Raw genomic sequence first — 16,925 nt, forward strand, 5'->3', positions numbered from 1 at the left:
ATAGAAAATCTGAAACCATTTGTTTTTTGTCTTCCTTTAAAATGGCTTTGTGATCTTTTATAAAACCAGAATTAGATTTCTTTGTAGTTTGTCAGTGCCTCTCAAGTTCCTTGTAATAATTCTAACGGTTTACTCATACCTGGCGTTCCAATTTTATTAACTTTCCCTTGTAGGGCTACTGCAGAACTTTATACCCTGCCTAAAGTCTGAGGTGCCCAGGTTGTCCTGAAAACACTTAGTTTTGAGCTAGAAAACTTCATTAAAATAAAAAGCAAGATTCCAAATATGCTGATTGACTCCAGATGGCTTTACATGTCAAAGAGGGGATATTTCAATATGTTGTTTTCTTTGGTTGATTCTAGTTTTTATCTTCGTTTAGGGGCCTTCAGAAAGAAGAGCTTGTGCTCCTCACTCATGGAGACAGCGTGGATAAAGTCGCTGATGGATTCAAAGTGGTTGCACAGTCTGGGAACATTATAGCAGGTATTTATTTTATACTGAAGTGGTCTCTTGATAGTATTCATTAAGGGAAAGAATATGGCAGACAGTAGTTAGAACTACTGTGAATGGGAACCGAAGAACTCAATTATTTAATTGCCAAATAAGTTAATTGTTTTTAAAAATTTCCTGTATGCATTTGCTTGTATGTTTTGCTGTCATGATAATAAAGAAAGAAATAAACATGAAAATGAATGGTCCTGTGTTTAAATTGGTGGTTTAAGGGAAATTTAGCTTTATTTTTACAGTTTATGTTATTTTAAAGTATGCATGTGTGGTTTCTCTTTGAAATAAAATAATGTGTGCCCTTAAGGCAGAGGAGGGGAAGACCTGTACTGTGGTGTGCAGTGTAATAGTACAAGTCGAACTGTTTAATTATTAAAGCTTGATTAACTTGTTATTGTATTTAATATTATTGCATGAATGTTCAACTGACCAAAAAAATAACGTTGGTACTGAAAGGAATGTTTCAAACATTACACACAGATTGTCACAGAAAAATGTCGGACCTTAGAATTTGGTTTTTGAAAATCTTTGAGATTCTTTCCTAGGAGATAGGAGACCTGGAGAGGTGATTAGTTTGTTGAGCCACTTAGTAAGATCTCAGAGTATTCACCTGGTTCATTTTAAATCTTTCATTTAAAAAAAAAAAAAGCTTGAGATACTGCACAGAGAGAATAAATCACTCAGAATGTATGCTTGACTTTCTTGGGTATGCATTTCACTTCCAACTTTTTTTTGTCATGCTCATTTCTTTGCACCAATGAAGGCATAGCAAATGAATCTAAAAAACTGTATGGAGCCCAGTTCCACCCTGAAGTTAGCCTCACAGTGAATGGAAAAATGATCCTGAAGAATTTTCTTTATGATATTGCGGGATGCAGTGGTACCTTTACGGTGGAAAACAGAGAACTTCAGTGCATTCAACATATCAAAGAGAAAGTGGGCTCATCAAAAGTCCTGGTAAGTAGATTGAATTGAAGCTGAAAGGTTATTTGCAAAAGCCTGGCAGAGACACTGATGCTTACAGTTATTCAGGTTAATTTGAAAAATGCAGAATTGTCATGATTTGGGTAACACATTAAACAGGTTTTAGAAAGTTTGCACAAATGGGTCGATAACATTGTTTGACTTCTTGTTTTCTTCCAAATCATTGACTGTAAGTCAATAGTCTGTTCTGGTCCTCATAGCTGCATCTGAATTATTTGTTAACACTTTCCCTGTAGACAGCTGACCAAATTTTGTTTTTTTTTTTTCCTTTTTTCCTCATCCTTAGGTTTTACTCAGTGGCGGAGTGGACTCAACAGTGTGTACTGCTCTCCTGAACAGAGCTTTAAACCGAGATCACGTCATAGCTGTACACATAGATAATGGATTTATGCGCAAAAGAGAGAGTCAGTCTGTGGAAGAGGCACTCAAAAAACTTGGGATTCAAGTTAAAGGTACCATAATTTTGTTAAATATGCCTGATACCACTAATGACGTGGCCAGTCTTCTAGAATGTACGTGTAGTGTTTTGTTTCATTGATTTAAATTGAGCTTTGCAGGTCTCAGATTTTAGGCACCAAAGCATGGTTGCTGATTTGGAGCAACCTAGGCCTATTCACAGAATTTGAAACCTAAAATCTTAAGCCTTACTCATTTGGTTGGAGCATACAGTGAACTGACCCATCTCTTCAGTTGTTGAGATTAAGACCTTATTGCAGTCTACAACTACCTGAAGGGAGGTTGTGGCGCAGTGGGAGTCGGCCTCTTCTCCCAGGCAACCAGCGATAGGACAAGAGGACACAGCCTCAAGCTTGGCCCGGGGAGGTTCAGGTTGGACATTAGGAAGCCTTTCTTCTCAGCAAGGGTCATTAGCCATTGGAAGGGGCTGCCCAGGGAGGTGGTGGAGTCACCATCTCTGGAGGGGTTGAAGAAAAGCCTGGCCATGGCACTTAGTGCCCTGGTCTAGTTGCCATGGTGGTGTCAGGGCAATGGTTGGACTCGATGATCCCAGAGGGCTCTTCTAACCTGGTTGATTCTGTGAGATCTGGTATCTGCTGTTGGGGCACAGCAAAGCAGCAGATGGATGCTGCAGTCCCTTCTCTGCTGATGGATGAGTAATCCTTTCCAGCTGCTGCAGAACTCATTTGATTGCAGTTTTCTTCAGTAGTTAGTTAACAGCCCTCCACTGGGGCTTTATTTCTTGTCCTTGTTCTCTTTCTCTTTGAACCATGAGCTCATTCGGGTGATTGAATGCTATTAGAGCCCAAATTACTTTTTCAAGGCATTTTTTTTTTTTACCCTCCTGGCTTCGAAATAGGTGCATGCGTTTCAGTTGGGTTTGGAGTAGCTTGTTGAGAAGCAGGACGTTGTGAGAGAGCGGAAGGTACCTTGTCACGGCCGATGAGAAGGTTTAGAGTGTTTTGGTGCCTAAAGTACAAGGAGGTCAGAGAAGACAAATTATGTATATTTGAGTATGCAATGAGAACTGATTTATTCATGAGCAAGAGCTGCCTATTCCTGGGGCTGTGCGTAAGTGCTGGTGTGAAGTGATTCTTGTGTTGGTCAGGGAACGTGGCACTAGGTGAGCAGTTCTTTCCCCCAGCCTGACGGTGTGAAACAGCACAGGGAGCTGGCACGTTAGCATCTTGCAGATGGGGCTGCAATATCCTGATGCAGCGAAGTCTAAGCTTTGTTCTACACACATCTTTCTTTTTTAAAATTATTACTTTTACTTTTTTTTTTTGTGGAAAATCTCTGCCTTATTCTTGCACTCTCTAGACTAATAAACCTGGGCTCTGGCAGGCTGCCAGAGTAACAAATTGAGGGAATCCTTTTGCTGCAGATGCCTCTTCTGTAGGTCATGGAGTTCAGTGCTGGTAAAACATGCCAAAGAGCCTCCTAGCTGATCTCTGCATTGAGATCCTCTCTGAATTAAGAGGCATGATGTACCGTGAATAAATAGTGCATCGTTTAATTTTGGTTGCAGAAAGGCCTTGGGGAAATACCATCCTGTAAACTATTCAAATAAAGCAAGTAAATTATAATCCAAGAGGGGAGGCAAGAACTGAACTTTCACGTGGTTGCCTAGCCTCACAATATGAAAAAATTGCCCTCTAGAGTAGGTTAATAAGAGAAATAAAATGCTTTTGTTAGAATTAATCTTTGAGATATTGAACAGCCCTATTTAATGCAGTTAATGGTCAAAGGACTGGAATTATTTTTATTTTCTTTTTTAAAGCAATAGAGTGAAACTTATTTTTTTGCAACCTTGCATAAAAGTAATCTTTACTAGCTTTGCCAAAAAATCCCTGTCATTTCATGCAGTGGTGAATGCAGCTCATTCATTCTATAACGGTACAACAACTCTGCCCATCTCGGATGAGGACAGAACTCCACGTAAAAGAATCAGCAAGACCTTGAATATGACTACAAGTCCTGAAGAAAAAAGAAAAATTATTGGTGACACCTTTGTTAAGGTAATGTTTATAATTATTGTATTTTTTTTTTTAAATGCTATATTTTCTAGGTAAATCTTCTATGTCAGCCTATTTCATTCTGAAGCACTGTGCACTCAGTGGCATCAGTAGTCTTGTAAGTTATGGATGATCCAAGAAGCCATTGGTACGCTACCCTAAGCCTAAACCTTTGGGCAATCCATGGTCACAACGTGGTTCACAAGCATTGTACTAGATCCACTGTCATGTTTAGATATGTTGGCCATTCATTTCTGTTGCACAAAGTTCCATGTAATGTTGTTTTCACCAAACTGATGGGTAACGTGAATTGGGGAGCTGTTGCTCTGCTGAGGACGAGCCCTTTTCCATCTGTCAGCAATCAGTGTTGGTGATGCTGGGAGAATGTAACATCTAACAGGCAGTGATGTTCCTGTAGTCTGAAGGTCTGTTTTCCATTTTCAGTTCAATAAAATATGGGATTATAGGACTGTTTCAGCAGTGGGCTAGTGTCATCATTAGTCTTCCTGTTTGTTTGTGCTTTTGTAACTGAGTAGCATTTGTTGGGCAATCCATTATCTTCCTTTAGACCTTCAACAACCAAAAAGTAGACTGGAACACTTTGCTTTTTTTCTCTCCATCTTATAGATTGCCAATGAAGTTATCGGAGAAATGAATCTGAAACCTGAAGAGGTTTTTCTTGCTCAGGGTACCCTCAGACCTGATCTCATTGAAAGTGCTTCCCTTGTTGCAAGTGGCAAAGCTGAAGTCATCAAAACTCATCATAATGACACAGAGTTGATTCGAAAGTTAAGAGAAGAGGTAAATGAAAATGAGGATCCTTCTGGTATCCTTCTGGTTCTCACAGATGTGAAGCTGAGTATCAAGAATGAACAACTCCTATGTTTTGCTGGTATAACCATCCCATGTTGACGGGGACCCTATTCTGATGGGGCCCTTTAGATTCTACTGTAATGTGTTGCAATTTATTACACTTCCTTCTAGCTGCTTCATTCCCAAAGGAATCAAAATTGTTTGAGTGTTGTCCAGCGTTGCATACTGAGGAAGATGTCAACAGATTGAACGTAGATTCATTCAGTGTGAACAATGAAAGCTCTTTGCTCACTATTGTACTTTTTAACCCTCAAAACAAACCTGCAGCCTAGTAAGGAAGCAGAGCAACACCAAATGCCTGTAGCAGGAGAGTGGTTTAAGACTTCTCAGACAACTTTATTCTGATTTGACTGGAATTCATGATGTAATGGGTCACTTATTCTTTCTGTTGTATCTTGTTCTGAGCACTAGTCAATGGGTAACCTTTAGATAGTCCAGATCTGGCACATTATGGATTCAGGCAAGAGCGGCGACAGTGCTTTAGTGAAAAGATAATTGCTCCTGTTGAGAAAGAGGACCAAAATTCTCCTTCTCTTGAACCTCTAGTAACATTCAGCACTGCAAGCATAGTATTCTCCTCTCTTGTGAGAGAGCGTGAGAATAATACATTTAAATGGGTTGAAATCTAGGGATAGTTCCTTCAGGTACCTACAGGGATGAGTTCTTTCTGTTCTTATGCAGCTTCTGCATCACGTTACTAGTAACCTGATGGGCTATCTGCCAGCGGGACGCTGGGGGCACACAATCTGTTTGCCAGTTGTCAATTTTTGAACCCATAAATCTTGGTGAAATGGCCCAACATGGACATCTGTGGATGATGACCAGGAGGTTGAAGATGATATGAACACAGGAGGTTGAACTGTCTGAAGATAAGCATGCCAAGTCCTGTCTCTCTGATTGCACTCCCAATCGGTCTGTTTAGTCCAAAGTCCACAAAAGCTTTTTGAATACCTTTCTCGTGCAGAGCTCTTAACTATGAGCATATGAAGCAAATGTAGGAGACTGCCCTGTTTTGCCTTTTCTGACGTTAGAATGGTAAGTTCTCTGACTGTGTTACAAAATAAGAAAGAATCAACACATGAGACATCACGTAATAACCCTCTTGGAAGGTACTCTTGTTATGAGGCTTGACCTACAGCTATAGCTGCAGTGATTGAGCCATTGATACTTCTGGCACGAGCTTCAGCTTCCTTGTCTTAGCCTCTGTCCTGCAGCTGTTTCTACAAAGCCCACATTCACCCGTACTTTTATTTCCAGTGTTTATGCAAGTGTTGGCAGCCGCGCTGTGAAAAGCAAACCAGTCTGACTGCCATAACCTAAACATTTGAGCCTTTTTGTTTGAATATGTAAGCTGGAGTGTGAATTGTTTTCTTTTTTTTTGAAGGGTAAAGTAATAGAACCACTGAAAGACTTTCACAAAGATGAGGTGCGAGTGCTAGGGAGAGAACTTGGCCTGCCTGAAGAGCTGGTTTCGAGGCATCCCTTCCCAGGTATGAGAGCTGGTCTGTGCTGCTTGGTGAGGGGCTACATATCACATCAGTATTGCTTAGAAAATACTTATCCTGTAGAATAAATTTATGTTGGAGCATAAAACTTACCTCTAAGCAGGAAAAAATGGATGGATTTATTAGTTTTTACTTACGCAGGATCTTTTTTCAGGAAGAGAACATTTGAGAGCAGCTTTGTTATGTAGAGTGATTAAAGGAGAAGTTTTCTAATTGAGTTTGCTTTTAGCTGTATTTTTCTTTTTAATTGTATAAGCCAGAGCAAGAATTATCAGTGAAGTGCCACCGAGTGCTGCCTGAGCTGTCAAATGTGTCTTACTTGAAATAATGGCCTATATCTGCCTGCCTTTGAGGGGCGTTTGCTGTTTTGAAAATAATGGAAAATAATAACAGTTCTCCACCAGAAAATATCAAAGTCTATAACAGAGCAAAGCCCACGTCCTTTTGAGGGGGTTGTTTCTCTGTGCGTGTGTCCTGCAGGGTGTGCAGCAGTCACTGGCAGAGCGTGTAGGCTTTAAACCACCAGCCAACTGAAGGTGTAGGTAAATAATGCTGAAGTGTACCAACAGAAACACTGCTCTGGAATAAACTGCGTGTGTATTTTTTGTCTTGTAGGGTGTTAAGACAGTTGAAGTACTGTTACAACAGCAAAGCATACTGTACTCCATGATTGACCCGCTGTTCTAGGTGCTGTCGCATTTTTAGAGGAAAGTCGCCTTTCCTGTTATTTATTATAATATTTTATCAACTTTGCATTGCAGGTCCTGGTCTAGCAATCAGAGTGATCTGTGCTGAAGAGCCATACGTGTGCAAAGACTTCCCTGAAACAAACAACATTTTGAAAATAGTTGCAGATTTTTCTGCAAGTGTTAAGAAGGTAACAAAACTGCTAAATTCTAATATGCATAATTAGGGTGATCATTCTGTATTGCCCTGCAATGAGGCTTAAGCTGCAAAAAGCCTAAAACTAGTTATTTGAGCTCTTTAAGGAGGAATGCATTCCAGTACAACTCACTTGAAGCCATTCAGTATAGTACAGTAGAGTTTTTTGTGCCATGACTGGTAGAAGGGTAAAACAATTTCTGGAAAACAGAAGTTTATATACCCTTCAAACTGTTAATAAATTTTGTTTTAGTTAAACTTTGTGCAGATGAGGATTTCTGAAGATTTTTTCCTCCCTGAAATAATTGTAACTTTCTAGATTTGCATGCCCTAACAATCACTGAATGTCTAAATGAAAGAGCAGGAGTGAGGAATTGGTGCTTGCCAGATGTCCTGAACAGAAACCTGAAGTTTTTAATGGATAATGTTTTAAGTTTTCAATCTCTCAACTGTAAGGAGCTTCATGATTACTGTAAGAGCACTTGAACTAAACTGCAGGGGGCTGGAAAGGCGTTAGCAGAGGCCAGCTCTAAGTCTGAAGTTCAAAATTACTTTCAAAACACTGAGGGAAGTATTTCCTTGAAAATGCGTTGAATTGTGGTGTAGCGTAACAGGATATTGCTTTGTTCTGTAGCTGAAACAAACAACAAAAATGGAAAGTACAGCTTTGTGAAAGAGAGGAGGAGCACAGGCAAAGAGCTTCCCCGGTGGGCTTGGAGAGCTTCAGCTTGAACTACGTGCAGTCCAATCAAAAACAACTGCTTTTGCTAAAATTTAGTTGTTAAATGAAGGGTATTTTTTAAATAATTGAGGGGTAAATGTGGACTAAAACAGCTACTTAAATAATAATATTTGCATTTTACAAGTTCTGTTTGAGTGCTTGGGAGCTTTATTGAATTAGTATTTATTTTTCTGCGTCTTTGCTCAGCCACATACTTTGCTGCAGAGGGTCAAAGCGTGTACAACTGAAGAGGACCAGGAGAAGCTGATGCAGATTACAAGCCTACATTCACTGAATGCCTTCTTGTTACCAATCAAAACTGTGGGAGTGCAGGTAAATGGCTTCATTCCAGGGGTGTTCTGAAAGCTGCTTCCTAGCAGTGTGTGGCAGGCTGCAGCGAAGCGTAATAATTGCTGCTTTAAGATGGAAAATAAAGGGCTTGACTCAAGAACATAAACTTCAAGTGACTGTGGTAGCTGTGTTATTGTCATCTGTCAGTGCTGGCGTAGTGCAAAGGTGTCAAGATACCTGAGTAGACACTTGAGTAAATGCCAGGTATTGTATTTGAGGATGTAATTAAGGTTGGATAATGATGGTCACTTATAGGCAGTTTCTTCACGACGTTCATAATGTTGTAGACCTCTGCTGTAATCCTGTAGCCCTCTTTAAGGCTCAGGAGTCCTGGACTAAGTTGGTCAAAAAAACCCCCTTCTTCCTCCATTTGAACATGCTTGTTGCCCTTCCCTGTGCTATGCCCTTATCCTCGAGGGGGAAGGAACCAGAGCCACAAAGCTCACATTCAGTTATTATTTTATTTTAAATTTATAGGGTGACTGTCGTTCATATAGCTACGTTTGTGGGATCTCTAGTAAAGATGCTCCACACTGGGAGTCCCTTATGTTTCTTGCCAGGCTCATACCACGCATGTGCCACAATATAAACAGGTAAGTGTTTTGAATTATCTTTGGTTCTAATGATCTACTTCATCTATGGAAGTTCAGCATGCACAAGCATTCTCCTGTTTAATATATGGTAGATTTTTTTATGTGTTGGACAGGTGTATCACACAGAGATTGCAAATACACAATAAATCAAAACAGAGGTTTATTTCTGGAATTACTAGCTTGAAAGAAATGGATAGCCTATCTCCTCATTTTTTTAAGCACTTGATTGGACAACATCCAATGTAACTTACGTAAAATCTTTTTTGAAAGGTTCCAAGGCTGCCAATGAGTTGTGGTGACATGCAGTATTTTTTTTAATAAATAAATAATAAAGCTTATTTACATGGGGCTGTCAGTTCTCATGGCACATGGGAAAGCTCTGAAATTGGGCATTTAATTTAAATTGAGCCCCCTTGTGAATATGCATTTCCTAGCTACGTGTGTGAATACGTCGTAGTAAATCCTTGTATGAGGCCTGACTGGCAATATTATACTTTGCTTTATGTTCTGCAACATATAAAACACAGTGAGTGAAATTAAAAGGTAAAGCTGATGTGACTGAATTCAGAAGATATTTTATTTCAAAAGTAGTTATGTAGATTTATAAATAACAGTGTTAGTGCCCTGTGATGAACACGCAGCTATTCATTAACAGTAAGGCTTACTATTTATTGGGGTTTTTTTGGTGGTTTCCTATTAGAAGACAGAAATTGTAAGCAGTTATTAAGTAGTTTTCTTAGAATAATCTTAACTTTTACTGACATAAAAGTAAAATTGAAAAAACACCCTTTGCGATACCACTGAGTTAGTATTTCTGGTTGGGGTTGTTTGTTTGTTTGTTTGTTTTTCCCCAAAGGATTATTCTCTTGAATAAGGGCTATTGCTAGGCTCTAGCAAACCAGAATGAATTAGTAAGTTTGGCTTCCAAAGCTAGTATGCATGTCATGTTTGTAAAATATATGCATGAAGTTATATTAATCTCTAGTTAGTAGCTAAGGAGAAAAGAAAATATTCTGCCTTTTTCCTGTTTTTATTTCTCACTGCAATGCTAAAGATGCAGTCTGTAGGTAATCTGTTTTATTCCATCTACGCAAAATGTGTTTTTCCACCATCCTGTTTGTTTTCCAGAGTTGTGTACGTGTTCGGTCCACCGGTGAAAGAACCTCCCACAGACGTCACCCCCACTTTCCTGACAACAGGAGTCCTCAGCACTTTACGTCAGGCTGACTTTGAGGCTCACAACATTCTCAGGGAGTCTGGTGGGTACTGGGCCTTATCCCATGGATTAGACTCTTGTTTCAAGATCCCTGCAGGCCTGACTGGGTGTAGTTGTAGTGGTACTGTCAAAACCTACAAACTTAGAATCATAGAATCACAGAATGATTTGGGTTGAAGGGACCTTAAAATCTAGTTCCAACCCCCCTGCCATGGGCAGGGACACCTTCCACCAGCCCAGGTTGCTCCCAGCCCCATCCAACCTGGCCTTGAACACTGCCAGGGAGGGGGCAGCCACAGCTTCTCTGGGCAACCTGGGCCAGGCTCTCACCACCCTCACAGCAAAGAATTTCTTCCTAATATCTAATCTCAATCTCCCCTCTTGCAGTTTAAAACCATTCCCCCTCGTCCTATCACTCCACACCCTTGTAAAAAGTCCCTCTCCAGCTTTCCTGTAGCCCCTTCAGGCACTGGAAGGTGCTAGAAGGTCTCCCTGGAGCCTTCTCTTCTCCAGGCTGAACAGCCCCAGCTCTCTCAGCCTGTCTCCAGAGCAGAGGGGCTCCATCCCCCTGATCATCTCCGTGGCCTCCTCTGGACTCGCTCCAACAGCTCCGTGTCCTTCTTATGCTGGAGGCCCCAGAGCTGATCTACAAAGAAGTGATAAATTAATGGGATGACAGGCAAGAGCCCTTTCTGAAGGTTGTAGGAGCTGATAGCTAGAGGACAGGACTTGCTAGCCTTTCTGCTAGCAGAATTAATTTTAGGGGATTTGGGGGACTGAGGCTTGCCTCTGACACATGGCGAAGCTCAGAGCTGTGGTGCTTCACTGCAGTGCCAGCTTCTGCAAACAGTACCGTTAGCCAGCTGAGAGTCAGCCGAGTTACTTCTCTTGGCTGATGATCCCAGCCATTGGTATTGACCTGAAGGAAAAAAACTGTAAAGAAACTTGACGTAGTTTCTAAATCATGTTTTTTTTGTGGAAAGAAGGGAGCCCATATACTAAGTCTCTAATGGTGATGGTGCTCACTACCTGTGGTGGTTTCGTATTTCTTAACTTAAAGTAAAAGCTGTATTTGTAAACCCAACCACGTCAGGCGAGCAGACAGTCATACTTCAAACCCTGCACGTCCAGGGAGCATTTGATACCCCGTGATAGGGTGCACAGGTGGAGTCTGGGAATAGAGTAGTTCTGAGGTTCAGGTGGTCTTTTGTTTGGTGGGGTTTTTTTTAAACTTAATTACATGTGAAGATGTGATACGTGTGGGAAGCCGTTCATCAGACTTACCTATATTTTGTATAAATCAATTTACAAAGGATATCTTCTTTTGAAAATACAAGATCCCAGAAGATGTAAACATAGCTCTGGGTGTATCATTTGAAGTACAGGTGGGAAATTCTGTACAACTTCTATCACGCTCGTGTCTTTAAACCAAATTAATGCACTTTGTACTACTGTTTTCTAAAGGTTACGCCGGAAAAATTAGCCAGATGCCAATAATACTGACACCGCTGCATTTTGATCGGGACCCCCTACAGAAACAGCCTTCCTGTCAGAGATCCGTGGTTATCCGAACGTTTATTACAAGTGATTTCATGACTGGTATTGCAGCAACTCCTGGTAATGAGGTTCCAGAAGAGGTAACACGGGTTTTCAAGTTTCTTTTCAACATGAGCTAGTATTGTAGATAACTCAGTTTGACTTTCTTCCCTCTCTCTTGATTGCTTGCCTTGACTTTGATTTTATTGCAGTTTTTGGTCTCTTTTGTAGTATTCATTAGGAAGAATATGGTGGTGTTTTGGGGAAAAACTGTAAGAAAGTGAGGAGCTGGCAGATGGGTGTGACAAGCTTAAAGGCTTTCCAGCAGAACTGAGCCAAAATACCATCAATTAAAAAAGAAAGAATGCCCCAACCATTCCTGGGATTTTGAAATTAATTTTTTGCATTAGTAATTGGAAGAGTCCTGACTTACAGAATTGCCCTTGAGCCCCACTTCTGATTTTACTGGAACCTGCTGATTAACATCTCAGTGTGCTGTTTTCTGTTTAGGTCACTAAAAGGATTTAGGAGTCAAGTTCAGGCATATTTTTCTAGGAAACTTTATGCACGTCCAGTTGCAAGTACTTTGTCTCTCTGGGAATGCAGTGTAGATGAAGAAACAAATTGACTTTTTTTTTTAAAACATACTTTAAAAGCATATAGGCATTGTTTAGTAGTTGTATGTAGCTGAAGCCTTCTCCTTCAAGGCAGTCTATCCATTTAAAAATAAATGATTCAAGGTTGAGTTACCATGTAAACTATTCCATTCTATAAAATGAGGATTCGTTTGACCTTGAAGTTTGTGTTTGAAAACAAGAACCAAACACCACAAAAGCCACAACCAAACAAAAAACCCCACATTCTTCAAAATATAAAATGGTCACTTTAAGGATAGGTAACAATGTGGTAACAAAATAGTAGAGGTTGTAAAAATACCTGTATTTATGGGGAAAATGATCATATTTGATTAAAAGTTGTGTTTTTCCATGGAGAGCAACGCATTGTTTCACTCACCATAAATGAAACAGCGTGTCACCAGAGTGGTGGTGGTGTGAACTGTGGGATTTTTAAGGAAGCTGAACTTGTAAGGATCAGCAAATTCTCATTGAGGATACTTTTGCTAACGTGAGTGGATTGTGAACTCTGGAGGACAACTCCCAACGCAAACCCTTCCCTTTGGATGCCTCTCTCTGTTTGTTTTACCTTTAGAGCTCCCTTTTTGGTTTTGAAAGGGGTTTCACTCAGGCTGTGGCTTTGTGTTTGGTGGTGGTTCGGCTGGAGATGGTGGTCTGAGGAAAGTCTGAGAAGGGTTGATGGTAACACAGAGCAGCCCATGTTCCTGCTGAACTCCCAGGGAATGGTTTTGAAGCTGAGGGAATTGTGTTGCGATCAACACCCTGGCTTAGTATCAGTGCCAAAAATCAGCAAGTTCCAAATTACCATGAAGCTAGAGGTTTTCTTCAAGTCTACTTTAGTTCTTAATTGGTGGTAATACGCTGATAGCTATCAGCTCTTTCTGTCTTGTGTATAACAGAATGAGTGTGAACAGAGTTTTCCTTTTCTAAGCTTCTCTCGGGTAGTTTCCATCAGGTCTGGTTTTACATGCTTTCTTCTGATATTTTTTTTTTCTCCACAACAGGTTGTGTTAAAAATGGTGGCAGAGATTAAGAAGATTCCTGGCATTTCTCGGGTGATGTATGACTTGACATCAAAGCCACCAGGAACTACGGAGTGGGAGTAATTAACTTTTTTCTATTGAAGTACTGTGTGCAGTCTAAACCATATCAGAAACCATTCCCAGTGTTGACATGCAGTACTGTGAAAGAGTGACTGGAGCTGCTACATCGCATCAGATTCCTCTCCTGGAGCATAAACCTGCAGTTAAGAGCTGTGCTGGGCATAACAACTGAGCGGGGCTGAGGATTTGTACGGGTAAATAATCATGGCAGCGTTGCCGGTGCGCAGACAGATTCCTGTTGCTTTTGCCTTTGTCTTACCGATTATTCCTGTTTTCATGTGTTATTGTTAACTGTCATTTCAATGTCTCTTTGGTTTTGTACACTGTGTCGAAGGAGACAGTTTATTTAGTTCTACCAAAAGCGTTGTTACAACCTAAAAACGTCAGATGAATTCTTTGTGACCAACCGCTTTTGAACGGATTTATTATAAATAAATATTTTGCCAAATGGAGTAGTGGGTACTGTTGAGTTGTGGAATTACTGTGTATCTGTTGTATGCTGTTAAGCTTGTTTTATATTGTTTGAACTATTAGCCCCTGGCAATAACGTTGAGCTCCAGAAGAGCAATGCTGAAATCCTCTGCGATGGCCCGTCCGTGTCTCGGTGCTCGCTCCCTCTTGCAGTGCTCGGTAGGTGTGCGTGGTGGTAACGGACGTGTAAACGCCGGCTGATCTCAGCACACACCCACTGCCTGTGTGCACACACCAAATTCCAGAGAGCGAAGTGTCTTTGTGTGCTTCTGGGGACTGATAGAAGCGTGAAAACGGGAGTGCAGTTTGGAAAGCTCTTGCAGCAGAGCTGCTGGGTCTGCAAATCCTGTTTCTGTCCTCGGGCGCTTGCGCCGCGGTCCCTTGGCAGCCTGCTGCTGCTGGGCTTTCGTTACGCTCCGTGACAGTTTATTTTCTACACATTTGCTTTTACAGGATTTATTTTTTGTATGTATTGTACTTAGCTTGATCGTTAAGATCAGTATAGTCGTTAGCGTGGAGTCATGGTATCGGAGGTGACTTACCCAACCCATGTAGATCCCTTACGTCCTATGTATCCTGCTGTTCATGTAGTTAAGTAAGCAATAATTGGAGAGGTGGTTCCTTCGGACGCCTGTGCTTTCCTGATGCGTTGAGGCAAAGCTATTTCCATCCCCTGAGAACGTTGAGCATGTCCTGCGATTGCTGTCTGTGGAAGGAACAGTTAATTCCTGACCCAAGCAGCTTGCTGGGTGCCTGCTGGGTACCTCCACCCGTGGAACCGTGACCCTGTGTCCAGGCTCATCCCTCTTACCCCTTTTTTCAGTTGAAGCAGTTGCGTTTCATTCGGCTGCAAAATTACCATCGTATTATGGGGGTGAAATACTTGTTTTAAACTGTTTGATAACATGGAGTATTTCATGGCTGTAGCTACTCACATTTCCACTGACACAGGTTTGTGAACTGGAATAACGGTTGAAAGCGTTTGTTCTGTGTTCTTCTGATTGCAACATTTTCCTCTCGTTCTTCCATTTGCTGCCTACACATTACTGACATTTAGTTTAATTTCTGCTTATAGGAAATGGCTAATTTGCGTGCATTTATTCCTCTGCCTGTGTCCTTGAGGGGTGGTGTTTCACTTGGGGAAGGAGGTGGCGTGTTACAGCCCCTCTGCTCTTTGGAGCCCTTTGGGGACACGGGAGAGCAGCAGACCAGCGGCCAGAAACTGCCTCCCCCTCGCAGCCCTGCTCCTGGCAGCTCTTGTAGCCTGGGCCAATGGATCTGCACTGGTATCTCAGTTGCCTCCTTTATAAAATGGGGTTAGTAATTCTCACCCACATCCATCGTAACCTCTTTGAACCCTTTGGATGAGCTTTTTGTGATGTGAGTGAAGTATTACCAATATGAATGTTCTTTTGTTACTGGGCTGTGATCTGTGAGAGCCACCAGTCAAAACCAGTGTAAATCGGTGTTTGCTGTGGCAGGATCTGTTACAGCACGGGTTCTGTTGGAACCAAGTTTTCATTGTAGCTTATCTGGAAAGAAAGCTCCCTAATGAAGTGATGGCCTTAGAGTACATTTTAACTGCTTGCCAGAAAAAGCTGAGGATCCTTGGTTCCATTATTGTGTTGGTATCTCAGACCTAGAGGGTGCAATGACACAAAATGGTTGGACTCGATGATCCCAGAGGCCTCTTCCAACCAGATCGATTCTGTGATTCTGTGACAATGAATTTTTGGTGTGGTGCAGAATTCCTTCAGCTTTTTAATGCTATAGCAGTTGTTCCTTGGTGTAAGCAGGCTTGTTCTTGCTGCCGCCGCCACCAGCTCGTGTTACCTTGACAGCAAATGGGCAAACCAGAAGGAACGATTAAAAAGTAATGCAAGGAATATAGAGCACCTCTTAAACCCAAACCTTTCTCAGTTTTGACCGAGACAGTTGGTCTCTGTGTAAATAAATCTTCAGTGTACAGCCCCGTAGTTATGATGTAACTCGCAAGAAGACTTGCGTGGTGATGGTGATGCCCGTTGGGTTGGGGCTTACATTAACTGCTGTTCCTCTGGCCTCCGAACCTGCAGCATGCCTGGACAGGAGTCTTTCATTCCCTGCTTGTTGCACACTTGGAAGCCCTTTTTGGAGTTGCATCTGAACTGTAGGCACGATGTCTACCTGTATTCTATGTGTGTGCTGGAGTTTGACGTACACTTCTACCAGCTTTTAATCACCTGGGTTGCTCTCATGTCTGCAACGAATGGAGCTTGAATGGTTCCTGTGCTCTTCAGGAACATGCTTCAGGTTTGTTGGTTTTTTAAGCCAGAAAGCTGAATATTGAAAGGTTTAGGCATAAACTATTGCACTATAATCAAAATGTCTTACTGAAATGAAATTTGTGACCTTTGGCTCTCTTCCCCCCGTTTGACATCTGTGCCATGCGTTGTAGACGTGGTGGGTTGATCTTAGGAAGGTTGGTGTTATCCCAGCGGTTCTTGCGTGTTTTTATGGAATCCATGTGTGTTGGACAGCCAGAAGTGGAGAGAAGCATAATACTCTGTTCACATTTCTTAAAAAAATATATATATTTAGCACCTAGTTTACAAACTAATAACTGTAGCTGCCCTGTACAATTGTTCACCTCGAGTCGTCGGTAAAACATGTCAGCAGTTAGAGGAATTTGTATTGGGGGCATTCCCCGTCATTCTCAATTTTTAACATTTTTCTGCTTGTGAAATGATAAAAGTACTGTGAGCCTTAATTTTTATCCACAAATAAAAATATTATGTTTGAACATTGGTGTGACTTATTTTCTTAGGGCTGTGCTGCCCACAGCCCCCTGCCCCATCTCTCCTGGCGCCCAGGACCCATGTACCTGCAGGGCTTTGCAGGGCCTTGATCCAGGGTTTGGAGGGGTTTTCTTCCTGCAGGGAGTCTCCAAAACAAATGTCACACTTGGTGTGTTTCTCTTCCACAGCTCAGTGACGATGGAGGCTCTGGGGCACAGCCCTCTGCCTGGTTTCCAGCCTGTCTGGAGGGTGCTGAGGGATTTCCCAGAGGAGCAGCGGGAGGGACCTGAGGTAAGGAGGGCA

At 41.6% G+C, this 16,925-nt stretch overlaps 1 protein-coding gene across 1 annotated transcript in view; it reads left to right on the plus strand.

Moving 5' to 3' along the window:
- GMPS (guanine monophosphate synthase) overlaps positions 1-16,627 on the plus strand; it is a 28,852-nt gene extending 12,225 nt beyond the window's left edge. Inside the window, exons 5-16 of the mRNA XM_068405760.1 lie at positions 380-483; positions 1,268-1,461; positions 1,775-1,940; positions 3,811-3,962; positions 4,587-4,760; positions 6,217-6,322; positions 7,099-7,214; positions 8,148-8,273; positions 8,769-8,884; positions 10,013-10,143; positions 11,565-11,737; positions 13,276-16,627. Coding sequence (XP_068261861.1) covers positions 380-483; positions 1,268-1,461; positions 1,775-1,940; positions 3,811-3,962; positions 4,587-4,760; positions 6,217-6,322; positions 7,099-7,214; positions 8,148-8,273; positions 8,769-8,884; positions 10,013-10,143; positions 11,565-11,737; positions 13,276-13,377 — 1,660 coding nt within the window. The 3' untranslated portion in view covers positions 13,378-16,627. The remainder of the gene's footprint in view (positions 1-379; positions 484-1,267; positions 1,462-1,774; positions 1,941-3,810; positions 3,963-4,586; positions 4,761-6,216; positions 6,323-7,098; positions 7,215-8,147; positions 8,274-8,768; positions 8,885-10,012; positions 10,144-11,564; positions 11,738-13,275) is intronic.
- Positions 16,628-16,925: the final 298 nt, after the last annotated feature.

The sequence above is a fragment of the Nyctibius grandis genome, chromosome 8 (genome assembly GCF_013368605.1).
Source record: "Nyctibius grandis isolate bNycGra1 chromosome 8, bNycGra1.pri, whole genome shotgun sequence".
Taxonomy (NCBI): Eukaryota; Metazoa; Chordata; class Aves; order Nyctibiiformes; family Nyctibiidae; genus Nyctibius; species Nyctibius grandis.